Source organism: Pimephales promelas, chromosome 9 (assembly GCF_988280905.1).
Source record: "Pimephales promelas chromosome 9, fPimPro1.hap1.1, whole genome shotgun sequence".
Lineage (NCBI taxonomy): Eukaryota > Metazoa > Chordata > Actinopteri > Cypriniformes > Leuciscidae > Pimephales > Pimephales promelas.
The window spans coordinates 34687829-34705413 of NC_142777.1; the positions used below are offsets into that span (position 1 = coordinate 34687829).

The window sequence follows — 17585 nt, forward strand, 5'->3', positions numbered from 1 at the left end:
CCCCTTGTATACCTAATTCCTCTTTTGGCAGCCAGCAAAATCCACCACTGTAAAAAATAATTGTAATTTTAATGGTAAAAGACTGAAACTGAAACTGTTAATTGGTTAACAAAAAGTTTCCGTACTATATACGGTAAATAACTGTGAAATATCTCATTTATTGTAATTTTACTGTAAAATACCGTTAAATTTACAGTTTTTGAAAGTGAAAAAGAACAACACATTGTATAATTTACAGCGAAAGCCGTAAATTGACATTCCCACAATTCCCACAATTCAGGTTTCTCATAATTTTCTTGTTTTTTTTTTTGTACATTAAGGTTTTACGTTACATTTAAAGTTGTTAAATTAATGCTTATTGTATTTTTTTTTCCATGATGGTGTTTAATGTTTGTGTGAATGACACTGTGAAGCTTCTTTATATAAGTACTAATCTTCTCATGGAAAAGCTGTTGTGATGAGCTTTGATTGATCATGTGACTCTCGTTACTGCTGTGATTGTTGGATGTCAGTGTATTAAAATGGTACAAAACAATATTTCAATAGGTCAGTAAATTAACATTATATCAGATAATTAAATACAGTTTATTACTGTAAATTTTAAGTTAAGTCTGTAAAACCAATAACGTTACTACCTTATTATTGACGGTAAAGTTCTGGCAACCAGAGCTGCCGTTTTTTTTTTTACCATAAAAATTACGGTTATATTTTTTTACAGTGTACCCAAAACAAGTCAAGGCCTGGTTGAGTCAGAACAGCACAGCAGGAGCAGCAGATTCTCTCCATCTCATTCTTCACCTTGGCAAGAACATACAACGATTGAGTATTTCCAGGGAAAAGATAGCGCGGCCCTATCTAGTGGCTCAGATAGAAAACTGAAAGCATTACATATGTTTCAACAGCCTGGTTCTTCTTAACTTAGAGACGAGATAACGGCCTGCGGTAGCCAGATAAATGAGTGATGGTCCGGCCATATCTTCTACCCCGAGAGAAAATGTTCCTTTGTGAGATTTGCTGCAGTAACTTGGAATGACATTCCCATTATCATTTTGAGAAAGTTTTCACTTTCTGACCAATGAAGTGATTGTGAACGTTTCATGGAGTGGACATACAAAACAGATTAGAGCTAAATGGTAGGTGAAGACTGTCCTTTTTTGTGTGTGTGTGTGTGAGGTTCCTTTTCTTTCCCAAAAGACTTCAATTGAGCAAATTTATTGCTGCCCAGAAGCGTTTTACAATTTAGCCAGTGGGTTGAAAGAGAGGCGGTGCTTCTTATCTCTGTTCTGTTAATTAGAACCAGCAGGAGGAGCTCGGCTGCCTTTATTAGAAAACCCTTTTTTTCTTATTGTAATTTATGGGCTATGCCTATAATTGAAAGAGTTGTAGAGGTAGACAGGAATGATGAGGATGTGGGGAATGAGATCAGGACATTACACGAACCTGCATCCCCATGAACCGCTCTAATGTAAAGTACAAAAGGCTGTGCATTATTGTTAGGCATTAGGCATAGAGGTAAAATATTTTGTCTGAGCAATAAATAAGGGGAAGTGCATGAAAAACCTGTCTGGAAAACATTCATTACATTTGTTGTGCAGAAGTATAAGACATAAATAAATCAAGATTTTTACATCATCAGAATTAAATATCAATGCATGCAAAGGAGCTGTAATGGTTTCTTATTACATTATGCCTATAAATCAAGGCGGATATGGTGTGTGCTATTTTTATTAAATGGCTGTTAAATGTGAAATAATCAGTAAATAGAGAAGAAAAGGAAGTACAATTTTTAGGCTTGATGCATAGTGGTAAAATATTTTCTTTAATACAATTCCAGCAACAGAATTAGGATTAAAAATAAAAAAATACCAATGTTAAAAACAATTTTTGTCTGTGTTAAAATTCTTTGTCCTACCCAACATCTCAACTTCTGGCTTAACCAAACAACCAATGTTGTGTTTTGGGCAGGGTTACATCTTTTCCGAGCCATTATGGAGAAAGGCATGTCACGCAGAGATATAAAGTAAAAAATATCAAGATTTGCAATGGCAAGATTAAATATCAATGCTTGCAAGGAATGCAAAGTTTGGGTTCGAGGCTTTGATTCCATGTTAATTAAAAGCTCCATCAGAGTCACTTTGCACTGAGCATGTATTCTTGATTTTTCCAAGTAATATAGTTCACTATATATTCTCCATAGCAATATGCCACATTAATATAGAAATCAACTGTTCTGAGTATTCGTGTGTATTTTAATGTAAATGGAGTTCTACCGCATGCACATTTATTTTCCTTTTTTACACTAAAACTACTTTCCAGACAAACAATTGTGTAAGTTTATGAGTAAAATCGTGCCATTAATGTTTTGATTCCACTGTATTAAATTCTCATATTAATGACATGACACAAGCAAAACTATTATACCGCCCGAGAGGACCGAGACTGCAACACATTGTCATTTGGACTACGTTTGTTACCGCTTTTGACATTTTTACAATAAATTAATTGTTGTGATTACACTTTTCTTTTATGTTTTTCTTTGTAACTGTACATAGTTTTAAGAAAAGGCTCTGGGTAGGTTTAGAGGGGTGGGATCAGCGACTCAAAATATCTTTTAAATGCAATATTGTTACTGAAATAGTCATTTTCCTGTACATTTCTGTCCTTTATGTTGCTCTTTTCATATTCTCTATAAATGGTTATGTTTATGTTTTGGGTATAGTTGGGGATCTAAAGTGTTTCTCTAGAATGGTGAAAGGGCAATTATGCAAATATCTTTATGATATTAAAGATTCGAAAATATTTTGTGTTTTGTTAGCTGTAAAAACGTACTTAACTGTAAAAAAATATGTATAAATGCCGACAATATGCCCATTTTGTATGTTTTAGCATCTATTCTAAAAAGTATGTTTTGTCCCTGTCAATGTTATATATTAATACCTACGTGTTAACAATGAGACAGTGGGCACATACAGTATATAAATGCATATATTGCCCATTTTACAACAGCTCGGAATATACGCAACTCATCCCACAGTCTGTGCGATAAAAAATATACCTACAATTGTGCAGATAGATGTGCTATTACTTGTCTAAGTGATCCAACAAAAGGATTTCTTATAGCAGGTGATAAAACAGCCAAAATAATCCATTTATACTCAAACTAGAGTCCAGAATAATCAAACAGAGTGTCACAGTTTCCCTTTGTTTGGACTTTGAGATGGTTTCTTGTTTCTAATCTGACGTCATGAACAACACTATTTGTGATTTGTTGTTCAGTTCAGGTGTGTGTCTTTAACTATCCTTATTTAACTGTGTATTTAAGTTCCCTTGTTTCGGTTTAGTGTTGTCAGGTCTCGTCAGTGCTATGGTTGTGTGTTGGCTTGTCTGCCTGTTTGGATTCACCTATGGATACTATTAAAGCTCGTTTTGCATCTTCTTCATCATGTGTGTTAATACAGCCAGTTTGTGACAGACATCTTGCCATCGCAGTGGTGACTTGCATGGGTAAGGACCACTGAAACACTCTCCATTAACTTATATACCTCATTCATCTTAATTTAGGAAAATGAAAAAATGTAGTTCAGTATTTTCTACAAAAAAGTGTCGATTCTTGCATTTTTTTTGAAGAATGCATCAACACTCATGCCGTGTGCTGCCGAATAAAATGTATTTTCTCCTTACTTTAGAAGACACAGTCTTCTAAAGCTGTAGTGCTCCGGATCATGCACCTAATAACATCACAATGCAGAACCATCATAACCCAGTTAACAGAATTACAACAGACACACCCAGTGAGAAAAACCTAGATATTAAGCAAGCGCTGAATTTTACGGCACAACGTTCTTTTTAGGACATTTATGGCTCCTCCATTGAGAGAAGAGCACAGTTCATTACCTGCAGGGCAGCAGGGTGTACCTTATCATCTGCTCTTTTGTCGAAGAGCTTTCTTTTTCCATTTCTTTCGTTCTGAATATTCTTATTCACTCTGAGGATTAGAAATGGAGAGAGCTTTTATAAGTTCACCGCAGCAGATGAATGAAACTTGAGTGGGTTTTCTCAAACTGCTAGATAAAAGTCACAGTATCTGTGGGTTCAGAGGTTTGCACTGCAAAAACTTTACTGGAAGTCTATTTTCTATGGAAGCCTTTCGTCTCAGACTAAAAAACAAAATGTAATTGAGAGATACAATTTAAAATAATTTCAATTAAAATATGCATTGCAATTATAATAAATAAGTCACAGTTACTTTAAATAAATTGGCAATTATGAGAAACAAAATAAAAATTACATGAGGATGTAAAGTCCTATTGTAAAATATAAAGTTGCAACTACAAGAAATACAGTCATAATTATGAGAGTGACAATTATAACAAAAAAAGTCACAGTTGTGGAAAATGAAGATACAAATATATTGATATTTATAAAATAGAAAAGGGCAATTATGAGAAATCAATTACAAAGAATTTTATAGTCTAGGGCTGTCAATATTCCTCTATAATACTATTTGAATTCCATTCCATATTTTATGTAATATTCGAATAATATTTGAATATTAAATGCTCAAATTCATTCTATTATTTATATTTACGACATTACACATTCTTATTGATCGGCAATGCCACTATATCCTGTGGTTGTTGTTACACGTTCTGTCCACTAGAGGGGCATCTAACATTACTACAATAAACATTTAGATCGCTTTCTTATCAACAATAAAGAAGCGGAACAAATGCGTGTCCATCGATATTAACTACCAGCTATACAGCGTGCTAACCTCGAAAATACAGCTGTATTAATAATAACTTAGCTCACCTTATTAGATAGGCTCCTTGCATGCTGGCTAATAACTTTTTTAAAGCTGGTTCTCCGACATTGACAGCGCTGTGTTGGACTGATTTGTGCAGCGGTGTTCCAAAGGGCAACATGATCAAGACTTTTGCGTCAACATACACGCCACTTTCAAGTCAAGTGGCATGTTATCTATACTCATTTTGAGCCATTTCGTGAGACTCGCAAGGTCTCGTTCTCTCCCTCTCTGCCATGCACGCGCCGCAGTATGTTCTTTCTCGCTCTAGATTCCGGGAGATTTTAACTAATTTGCGGGCATCAGGGAGACGCTATCAATATCCGGGAGACTCCCGGATCTTCCCGGATGTCTGTATGGGAAACCCTGATGATAGCCTAACAGCTTGGATAACGTGCACAATTGTGTTACGATTCAAAAACTTCATTGTTCATTAGACGAAACAAAAGCATTTAATTTTCAAATGCGTGTAAGCCGTGAGAAAGATTGCATATTTATATATATATATATATTTTTAACTATATATAAAAGCAAAATTCGAACAGTAACTTCAGCATTCGAATAGTATTGTTTTTTTAAATATTCGAATTATATTCGAATTTCGGAATTCGTTCCAACAGCCCTAGTATAGTCACAATATATATACACTGCTCTACTGGGTGGTTGCCCTGCACGCTTAATAAACAAACTTCAGCTAGTTCAAAACGCAGCAGCTCGAGTTCTTACAAGAACCAGGATGTATGACCACATTAGCCCGGTTCTGTCAACCCTGCATTGGCTGCCTATTAAACATCGTGTAAATTTTAAAATATTGCTGATTACTTACAAAGCACTAAATGGTTTAGCTCTGAATGGTTTATGTATTGTAAAATAAAGTGTAACCAAAAGTCCTAATAATTACAATAGGATTTCAGCGCTAAGCTCTTGAACCCGTAAAAAAAAATGTGACAATGCTCATCCTGATAATTAATATGCAGCTTTTGTTCTCCTTACTTTTGTCAACCTTTCACACACTCAAGTTATTTAGTGAGAGTAATCTCTCATCCCCAGAAGTAATTTGTTTACATGATGTGACAAACCATTCAAACCATCCAAACACACTGACAGAACATCATCAGTGTTTACACAACACAACAACCCTGTGCTGCTGTGACAAAGACAAACGAGCGGCCGTAATGGAGCTTTGGTAAGCTTTCTTGGTTTCTAATTACATTACATTATTTGCCTATAAATCAAGACGGACATTGTGAACGCAGTTTTTTTTTAATGGTTTTTAAACTGAATATCAGGTTTGGGATTATGCCTGATTATTTTGTAAGACAAGTCAAACATATTTATTTGGCAGATGAATTCATCTAAACCACCTATATAAGTGAGCAATATATCATAAGCGATTAGTCATGTAAGGAAACAGTCTAGTTAAGAGACATAAAAAAGAATTGTATTTAAAACGTATTCATATTTTGAAATGGATGAGCTGGAATGGATAGATAGGGGGAAAAAAACTAAAACCTAAAATTCCATATAAGAAATCAAAAGACAGACAAAAGAAATGAGACACAATACTTTAAATGCAGATAACCTAGCTCAGATCATTTGGTCTCTAAAGAACTGAATGAAAAATATTTGAGTTTATATTGCAAACTCTACTTTCGCTGTCTTTGCACACCAAGAGATTTTGTTTAGATCTCCTCTAAAACTACAGGGAAGAAACATACATGTGTCTCAAGAGAAAAAAAAAAAACGACTCAAGCAAAACCCTCTATTTGCTGCTTTTTTAAGTGTAGTCTCGTTGCTTTTGGAGAAACAACAGAAAGATTAAAAAGATTAAGATAAATGCACTTTGCAATTTTTTTATGTGTCTCCTATCTAGATTCCTTCCTTACATGAGTAATCGCTTGTTATACCATTTCTCTATGGGTGAAGAGATAATAGAACCCCCAAAATTAATATTCTGTCATTTACTCACCCTCATGTCCTTTCAAAACTGTATGACGTTCTTTCTTCTGTGGAATACAAAAAAAAAGATAATTTGGAAAATGTCTTTTTTTGTCCAGAACAAGGAAAGTCAGTGGGGACTTAAGTTTTTTTGCACTAATTTATCAAATGAAATTAATCCAGATAGCAGATTCTTAAAGATCTGTTTATATGAAGCCTAAACATTGCAATTCAATTGATATATTTGCGTCTCTATAGACCCCTTTTGCGCCGACGTCACAGTTACGTCACGGCGCTAGCTGGAGGCAAAACAAAGTGAAAACTGGAGGCGGCCAATGCAAAACAGCACAGATTCGGCTACATAATAAGGAGCTTAAATTACTTTTACTATTATTAAATGTCATCTTATTGTGTTGTTTGGTGCAAGTATGAATGAAAAATGAATATGCTGTATTTGGATTTTTTATTTCTAGAAAATATTCACATGATTAAAATCGCACCGTAATGACACTCGTTACATTGTCGTCTTCTCTGCCCTGGCTCGGCAGAACTGCCGATCGTACACACAAGTCTTGTACAGGACCATATAGGCATCTAAAGATTTATATGCCCTCAGTTTCTCTTTACGATCGGTTTCTCTATAAGGTAGTTGTAGAAGTCAGGCCACTCACCCGAGGTAACATAACGTTATAATCCTGTCAGATCGTCCATGCATTGAGTGAGCGTGTAGGCGGCTACGGGTCGGCCAATCTGTTTCTGTCCGTTAAAAATAACTTTTGGAAATAACAATCGCGGTCCTGGACACTGAGTGACCTTACACATTAAGATAAGATCGGATTTTCTCCAGTCATTGTTAAAAAAAACAAGCTAACAATCCTTGCTTACTAGCATTAGTAAAGCGGCCAGAGGGATCTTTCTGCCTCCACCTAAGCTCCGTCCACAAAAAAACGTCACCATGTTTACCAACTGTAAAAGGGTCTATAGCACGCGTTGTTTATCGTCCAATTTATACGTGAAAATGAGCTTTTACGTGCATTTTTTTTTCATGCAAATTTGATATGCACTTTATTGCGTGTAATACACACGCACCCCACACCCCTAATCCTACCAAAACGTATAATACACACGTACCCGACACCACTACTAAACCTACCCTAAGGCCGTGTGTCCACCAATGTTTTTAATTATTTAGACTTATTTCGGGGATCGACTTATCGAGACTATTTTCTAAGATGGCTCCTGTCTGTATACGTCTTCATAAAGTATGTTCTTATTAAACGGTTTGTACACTTACAAAGTTCTCAATGCTTCGTTTTGCATGTGTGGACCCTCATTATGTAACTGCGTTAGTGTGGGGCTATTTTGAGCCTTGTTAGTGGTATAAACTAGCGATTTCAATGCCCCCATTGCTAGCATTATACGCTAAACAGTTTTTAGAGATAAAACTCTTTACATTCGATTATCATGAAAACAAACCTCAGAGAACGATTGACTAGGTACCGATGTTTTATTAGACCAAAGGTTCATTGTTCGCCGGAGTTCTCCTTTAAGTATCCAAATTTGTTGCCAATACTCAATGGGTAAGTGCCAAGCAACATCACTCGGCAAAATTGCTCAAACAAGTTGCCCCGTGTATCATCACCTTTACATGTTTGGAACAACATAAGGGGGGAACTATCCCTTTGGTGAACTATCCCTTTAAGTCTCAAATGTCTGTGGTCTGTTCATCCAATTCAGGCTATCAACGTGTTATGGAGCTGTTGAGCATCAGACTGTAAAAATCCATCCCTGGTTATTGGATCCATCTCTGGTTTCACTGTATATGTCTCTCCCAATCTCTGATTAAACTCTTGTTAATAATTGCTGAACATGTGAATCGATTTGCATAAATATTCATGCGGGTCAGATCCATATACTCAACCTTGACCTGCTCATTCCCCCTTTTCTAAGCTTCCCTCACTAACACAGACAGGGATTGATCTAGCCAGTCCTGTTGCCTGGATGTTACGCTGTTCCACAATTTCCTGTGTGGAGGCACCAAATTACAAGAATCAGAGGAAAATTTTACATTTCAGTTTGTTTTGACAGCCTGGGGAGTTTGGCCATAATGAAAAATCAAAGAGAAAGATGAAAACAGACCAAGCAATTTTCTTTCAAGCTTGTTTACTTTGCTTGAGAGCAGCGGTTCATGAGATGAGTGACTGCCTTTAGTTTCTTCATCCAGAGGTTTGGAGGACACACCAAGAGATCGACGGCAGACAGATGACAAGAGATTTATTTGTGTCCTCTGAGTGAGTTAAGGCCATCATGGCATGCAATCAGAGGCTTGATTTGTCCTTCGACAGAGTGTCAACCACCCGCACACTCGCATCACAACAGCAGTGAATTAGGATGCGTGGAGAAACACACACATTCACAACACACCCACACATAAACATACTGACAAGCGCAAACATGCATGATCAAATTCAGCCCACAGCTAATCTGAACACTGGTCTATATTAAACCATAGATCATCACAATCATACCAGTGTAAGTCCACAAACAGTAAAAGTCTTTCACTTAAAGTCATCTCGATATTTACTTTCTTACATATTCATGGTGCGTTTTATTAAAGAAAAAAAATGTCTTTATAATCTTTCATCAAAATGCAACAACTTGCTCTGAAACAACTTTTCTATACCCAACAAGTAAAAACCATTTTATATAGAGCCCGACCAATAAAGGATTTTGAAGGCCGATACCGATACAAATATTTGGGGGTTTTTTAAATCCGATTTTCCGATATATCGGCCGATATATTTTTTTTTTATTAAATATTGTTAGATTTCACACACGTGTAAAAGAAAAGCTAACTTTTCTGCACAAGATACGTTTGATACTTTTTCTCTATGTCACTCCTTGCAAGTATAACTTACATTTTACAATGCAGGGACTGTAACTAGAGATATGCTAGTTATAAATACAGTTATCATTACTTTATTTAAGCAGAAAAAGTTCATTGTGGTTTCCAAGCTCATTAATGTTAACGTTAGCGGTCTTCCACTGATGATAGTGGCATTAGCTAGCTTTGTGGTTAGCTAGTCTATGATGAGCCATAATTTAGCAATAGATAGCATCATACTGCAAATTGTAAAACATACATTTTCAATATAACAGGCCAAGGAGAGATGATTGAAGCACGTTTCGTCCGTTTTTATTTTATTTTTTAAATATTAATTTATCGGCCATTATAACTGCCGATACGATATTTTGGAAAATGCGTAATATCGGCCGATAATATCGGTCTGGCTCTAATTTTATATACAATATTTTGTCAAAAATAGGTCTATAATTTTCTGGTCTGAATAAATGACCGTCATTCAATGAAAGTCTAAGAGTAAAATAAGTAAAAATCTTAAGTCTGTTCATTTAGTAAAGTAAAAGTACTCCTCTCCTCAACAAGACACAGGAATCCTTCATATTACATACCAAAGACTAATACTTGTGGTTAATGGGTTGTTGAAATCCCCAACTGATGCTTATCTCTGTGCAAATAATACTAATCATGTGTTATTGTCTCTGGATGACAAGTGTTAGACTCGTGTATAATGGTGGGGGGTCTGCTATATTGTTAACTAGCAGCTTTTGTACTGTAAGCCCCTCTGGCATGTTGGGGCATGTCCGCATCCTTCATCGGAGCCTCCAGAGCTGTGATCAGCGTCCTGACAGAGATAAGGAGCGGCGTTGATGCTCCCGCAGGGCGGACACACGTCACGCTAAGCTTGAACGACAGCCCCGCTATAGTCGGGACCGCTGGTGACCGCTCCACCCCCTCACCCTCATTCTCTCTCACTTAGTACTTCTCGCCTTCTTCCCTCTGGCTCTCAATCACTTCTGCCTCTGCAATCTTATACGCAAATTATAAACTGACAGGAGTGTGTCCAAACTTAAGAGAGACAGATAGACAAGAGAGAGAAAGGCACACTTTCTCCACTGTTATACTTAGTAGTAGTACATTTGAAATGAAAATAAAATGGGAGAAATACGTATAAAATAATAATAATTAAATTAGAAAAGCATTTAGTATTGTCTGTCTGTCTATCTATCTATCTATCTATCTATCTATCTATGAATGAATGCATTTTTCTAAATGTGCATGTAATTGCAGTTATAAATGATTTTTAACATAGGTCAACCAATAAACTCTCTAAATCCTCAAAATCAATAAGGTTTAAGTTCTTGTGCACGGTTCAGTATACTAGTATACTGGAGATACACAGTCAGTCTGGATACTAGATGACTGGTGTTTTTGTTGTTTAGTCCACCAATTCCCAATGAACAATATATTATACATGAAGTAAAGAAGAGTAAAAGTAAAGTTCAGCCAAAGTCACTTGAAGGCAAGCCTGCAATCTTAGCCTAAAAAGTGATCAGAGATCTTTTTTTTAAAAAGGATGTCAATGGAAGAGAGGCTTCACTACGCTGAATAAACTGAATAAATTTACATTGAAAAAAAATGCTGTTTTAAAAGAGAAGTCACAGACAATTGCGCGACAAGTAGGAGTTTACGGCACTTCTCATTAATAATTTCAATGGTATCCACAAACATTGATTTGACTGACTGTTGCACAACTCTGAATGAAATTTGTAGTTAAAATAGTTTATAAGCATAATGAGGCTGTAAAATCGGTTTAGCTGTTCGGCTGAAGACGTTTAATGTCCCCAACAACCTCTGTAGTAGCATTTAGCCACTTAAAAAAAATCCCAAGTGGGGTAATATTGATGCATTTTATGTCATAGAATAAAAAGTGAAAGTGTCTTGAGTTTGTTTTCACCACTGTAAAAATGAATACGCTATATCTAATCAATAAAATTGTGACAACAGATTACAAGCAATATTATTAATTAAATTTAACAAAATAGAACTGAGTAATAAATAATTAATCAATTCCTTAAAAAGTTAACCATTTAAAATGAGAATAAAACAAAAATATCTGAATAACAGACAGACGTCAAAGATTAATTAAGAACTCATTATTTTATATTGCCAATATTGAAGACACCTGATGCTAACAAGCAGAATCACTGAAGGAGAAAACCATCATTTTAACTCACCATTATGGTGCTCAATGTTTGTTTTAGTTGGGCTCTTGACCCTTAAGTCATTCACATTAAGTTTTGTTTGACTTATATACCTGGTTTATAACAGTCATATGAACAAATAGAAAAGGTTATCTGATGTTGTTGGTTCTGTTTTAACATACATAATAATGTTTTCCACAATCATTTGACTGGTTAACTTTTAAGGAATTAATTTGATTAATTATTACTCAATTCTAATTTGTTAAATTTAATTAACAATATTGCTTGTAATCTGTTGCCACAATGTTATTGCTTAGATATCGCATATTAATTTTCAGCCATTTAACCAAAACTCTATTAAAAAAAAAAACATTGACATCAGGATGATGCGAACTCTCTTCCAAATTTTGGCCTAGAAATTGATGTCATACTTGCACCACTCAATGGCTGCATCCAAAATCGCATACTTCCCTATTATACAGCAGTTGAAAAACAGTATTACAGTACTACTTGCAGATAACATTCATACTATATAGAACATAATTTTTTTGCAGTCATGAAGTAATTACTTATTCAAAATAAGTACCTATTCAAGAGAGATTTTTGGATGCAGCCAGTCTCTGGTTCAGCAAACTTCTTTTCACTTCTGTTTCTAGCTGATATTTTGTCCACACCGCCACCATATTGACTACAACAGCTTCTCAGCGCCTCTGAAGGGCTTGAGCAACTCAAGTCTAAGAAACTATTACTTATATTCGTCTCTGTATAATGTGACCATATTTAAGTTTAAGAATTTAAGCACTGGTCACTGAAAAAACCCACTTAGAAATGTGTCTCCTGCAGCGTCTTTATATTAAGCTTGAGTCGGAAAATGTATTTAACATAGAAATACTGACACACATTCCCTTTAAAGTATTTGGCAGCTTCACAGAGTGGACATCTTATCTTCAATCTTCTAAAAACTTAACCACACACGCACATTCACTCAGTCTCTCTCTCTCTCACACACACACACACACACACACACCTGCTCATTATCTGCGACATGCAGCGGCAGGATTAGCACTTGAAGTTTCATTACCTTGCTTAAGTCTACCAAAGTGAGATTTTTCTTCCTCCTACCTAGACGGTCCTTTTCCTTATCACCATGTTTTCACACTTCTCTACCCGTCCACGCAGCTATGCCTTATCTCAGCTTAAATGTGCACAAGCACAAAACCCTCTACAACATGCTTAAATGTTTCAAGCAGTTTTAAAGACCGTACAAACTCAATAAAAGACAGTTTAAAAAAAAATGCCAATAATCAGCAACCAATCAATCACAAATCAATCAAACCAGCTTGCCAGCGATTTGGCCCGACCATAATCACATCAGCTCAGTGAGAGACTGCCCTGCATTCTGGTTAAGACCTTGTAAAAGTGAACTCGCAGCTACTGCAGTGTGAAAGCATCAGCCTGCAGTGGATTAGCGCTTATCCGTACAATTTACGAATGATCTGAGGTAGCCAATAAGAATGAACGAATCAGAAATCATTTAATCCAACTCTGATGTACAGTAACTTGGCTAATGAGGAAGCTTTGATCTGCTTGGCTTCTTTATGATTGGACAAAAGTGGTGCGTGGGATTGCCTAGTGTGTACTATCCTCTCTATTCAGTACTTCAGGCCCGAGGCTCTTGCTGTCCCAGTTATGACACACATTTACATGAACTGCGATGAATTACAGCATCAATTTCTCTATATATTGAAGAGGAGCGCGAGTGCGTATGGGTAGTTAGGTGTTTGAAAGAGTGAAAGAGAGAAAAAAGCATGTGATTGTGAGACAAGCTAAAGGAAAGAAAAGAGATTTCCCAACCTGGGGGTCATCAATTATACTTGTTACTTGCTATATTGTTATCTTTCTAGGGCTGAAACGATTAGTCGACATTGTCGACAATAAAAATTGACAACAAATATCGCTGTTTGGCGTGCAATATCGCGATTTGACCACTACGGCGCTGTGGCGCTAGAGTGTAATTCAGCCCTTTATAAATGCTACTACGGTAAAAGAAAAAACAGCGCGAATTATGACGGAGTGCAAACGAATCCGAACTAGCAAGGTTAGGGAAAGTTTCACAAAACTTAAACCCAACAATTCTGCCATGTGCAATACAGCGATTATAGTCTTATCACTTGCCTGTATTTTGTTGCATAATCATGAAGACTTACAAAAGGAGATGTTAGGAAGAATATCATGGCACTTACTTTTTCTTTTTCAAAATGTAAATTAAAAGATGACTGAGAACATCTCTGTCAGCTCAATTGTCATGTAAAAAAAGATTGTAATTTTATATTTTTGGTTTGCAGATTATTATTTTAGTAAGTAAATTACCCTTTTTTCTGTTTCAGTTCTAAGAAAAGCAGTGGTCCAATTATTAAACAATGCTTAAAGAGCATTTGTATGTGATTTGAGTTGGATTGAAATCTGAAAACTTAAAGATAATGACCTGTTTGTTTTGCTCAAAGTTCATTAAAACAACTATTTCAAAAGCTGAACAGATTTTCTTTTTTACATTATAATAAGAATATGCATAACTCAATGTTTTAACTAACTGAAAAAGCTGAATAACTGTTCCAAACCTACTGATTAGCCGGTAAAATAATTGACGATTAGTCGATTAATCGTTCTAATAATGAAATCGCTATCAATTCGATTAATTAGAAGTCGATTACTTAGATTAATCGATTATCAAAATAACCGTTTGTTACAGCCCTACTTTCTAGCTGCTTAAAAACAAACCAAAAAACAAACACTTTCATTAACATGACAGGGTTAATATCTGTCAAAAATAAATGGCTTTAAAAAAATCTTGGAAATTGATTAAAATGAAGCCATGCAAATGACAGGAATCATTCCTTCTTGAGGACCATAATCTCTGCATTTCTTCAATAAAGATTCAAAATAATGAACAAACTTTGCACAGATGCCAAGTACTTCAAATTTCTCTTCAAGTACACTTAGATTTAATTTGCACGCAGTGGGCAGAAAGAGAAATGCACTCAAGTCACACCAGTTTTTACAAAGGTATGATTGAAAAACAATAAATAAATTGCATGCACACATAAAATGAAGTGCATGTTTTCCTTTTTTTTTTGGTGGTGGTTGGGGTGGGGGTGTGAGGGCTAGGGATTGAGCTGTGAAATATATCCTTCTATCTTTTGGGAAAAAGGTTGGGAATACATGAAAAGGAAATTAGAGTGCAGCGCAGGCAGGTTTGCAAGAGCTGCTCTGTCACTTACTGAAGAAAATGTACTCCGTATAGCTGCTCCAGATCTTGTCGTCTCTGTACTGGTTAACAAACGCAGCTGTTCCGGTTGAGTTGCAGGCCACCATCTGGAACCCAACCTCGCTTAATCTGTCGAACGCTTGCTCGAGGTAGGTGAACTTCAAGTAGAAGCGCGAGGTGTATTTCTCTGGTGGACGGTCCGGATCCCGACTTTCATTTAGAGTGTCTCCGAACACCTCCTTCGCCAAAGCGATACGCCCACAGACCATGATCCGTGCCACGCGCCTAAACTTAGCGTCGGCTTGGTTATCCCTCACCATCGTGTAGGATCCCCGATAACCAATCGTAATGAACCCTGACCTCTTGTCCAGGGTGGAAGATGAAGTTGCATAGTTGGTGGCGCTGTTTCCAGTCCGAGTCACCAACTCGCTACTCTGTGAACTTTCCTCAATGTCACTCTGGCAGCCTTCGTCGTTGAGCGAGCCTTGCTTGGCTACACGCGGGCTCAGAAGTCTCAAAAGTTCCCCCAACTGGAAGTGCTCGGCCTCGCGTTGAAGACGCTCCCGCTCCGGGAAGTGTTCAGGTAGCACGAGCTGGCGGTCCCGTAGAAAGTCTAACACGTATCGGAACAAGAAGCCGTCGCGGTCGATGAAGAAGCGCCCTCTGCTGTCGCGGGGCAACTCGTGCGGGTTGCACCGTGTGAACATGGTGTGAAGGGTGGTGTCAGGTATGCTGACCAGAGTTGAGCGCTTGGTGACGTACACCTGGCCGCCCACGTTGAGTTCCACGACCTCCGGGTACGGACTTGACACCTCGCTGATAGGGAGTATAGTTTCCTTCATGGCCATGATCCAAACACACAAGGTAATCACTAGGCGAATGAAGAGAGGCGACTCTGGAAAGATCTCAAAAAGAAGCAAGCAACGAATCCATAGAGGTCCAGGAATGATGGATGTCAGTCAAAGCTGTTAAAGTTTGAGAAAGGACTACATCGCTGCTGGAGAATGAGAGAGGGATGGAGAGAAGAAAAGGGAAGAGGAGAAGAGAAGGGGATGGAGTGCTATCAAGTTTCCTCAGCTGCTGTCCCTCTGTTGATGAAGAGAGCAGTGGAGTGCGAGATGGAGACACTGGGGTGGGAGAGAGAGAGAGAGGAGGTGGGAAAAAGGAGGAACGCCAAACAGAGACCCACATCATTTGTCCAAGGTCTAAGGGAAGCCACAGTGACATCATCTACAGAATGAGAGAGGGAGTGGAGGTGTAACCACATGGTCCTGCCTTTTAAAGAGACAGCTGCCCAATAATTTACACACTTAGAGAGCAAGAATATTAATTAATTACCATCAAAGGATATGGTATTAACGCATATAAAAAGATACCCAGAAATGCAATTCTTTCTTTCTTTTAGCTGTGTGCATATGCATGCTGTTGTGATGAATAATGGCCTCTCTAAATGACTATCTGGTGTAATTGCGTTGGACTCCTAAGTCTGCATGTTGTGGCACAGTGAATAATGAACAGGCACACAATGTGATTGTCTCATGGGAATAAACACAGATTAGCTGTAATTCTCACATTATCTCTGCCAAACCATTAAAACGGAGGGAGAAAGAGAGAGCCAGCGCTGTGTTAATCACCCAGAAGACTATATCGCCACCTAGGGGCCATATGCATGTACAGTCAGTCAGGTTTGTCATTGAAAGTGAAAAGGACAATCAGTAAAACAACATCCAATTCTTTTCAAATTAAATTGGTTTTCTGAATAAACAACAGATTGCAATTCAGAGTGAGATTTGTAATGATCCATTTTTTAAATGTCACTTAAAGGAGTAGTTCACTTTTAAAAAACTTTTGCTGACAATTTACTCACCCCTATGCCATTCAAGATGTCCACATCTTTCTTTATTCAGTCGAAAAGAAATTAAGGTTTTTGATGAAAACATTCCAGGATTTTTCTCCATATAATGGACTTCATTGGGTACCAAATGGTTCAAGGTTCAAGTGAGAGTTTCAGTGCAGCTTCAAAGGGCTTTAAACGACATCAGATGATGAATAAGGGTCTTATCAAGCAAAACGATCGCTCATTTTTTCAAAGATTAAGTTTTATAGCTCAAATGGTCGCCTTGCTCTGTTCTGTGATGCACATTTGTGACTCTCCTTTTCCAACTCGTTTATCAAAATGAACTAATCTTTTTCAGAGTCATTTGGTTCATTCAACGAACGAAACGAACGAATTGACTCGGAAAATGATTTGTTCATTTTGATGAACAAGTTCGAACAGGAGAGTCACGAACGTGCGTCACAGAACAGAGCAAGGCGAGCATGAGCTTATAAAACTTAAACTTTGTTATTTTCTTTTTAAATGAGTGATCATTTCGCTTCATAAGACCCTTATTCATCGTCTGGAATCGTTTAAAGCCCTTTGAACAGTTTGCACTGAAAGTGTCTTTTGGACCTTGAAGGGTTGCAGCACCAAAGTTCTAAAAACACGACCAGTGTCAAAGGACTCTAAAGCAA

At 37.1% G+C, this 17585-nt stretch overlaps 1 protein-coding gene across 4 annotated transcripts in view; it reads right to left on the reverse strand.

Moving 5' to 3' along the window:
• kctd8 (potassium channel tetramerization domain containing 8) overlaps positions 1-16270 on the reverse strand; it is a 32166-nt gene extending 15896 nt beyond the window's left edge. For all 4 annotated transcript variants that reach the window (XR_016169741.1, XR_016169740.1, XR_005618098.2 and 1 more), the window contains exon 1: positions 15085-16270. Coding sequence is in view for 1 of the 4 variants with exons in the window: in XM_039649293.2 (XP_039505227.1) it covers positions 15085-15919 (835 nt within the window). In the remaining 3 variants the exon portion in view is untranslated. The remainder of the gene's footprint in view (positions 1-15084) is intronic.
• Positions 16271-17585: the final 1315 nt, after the last annotated feature.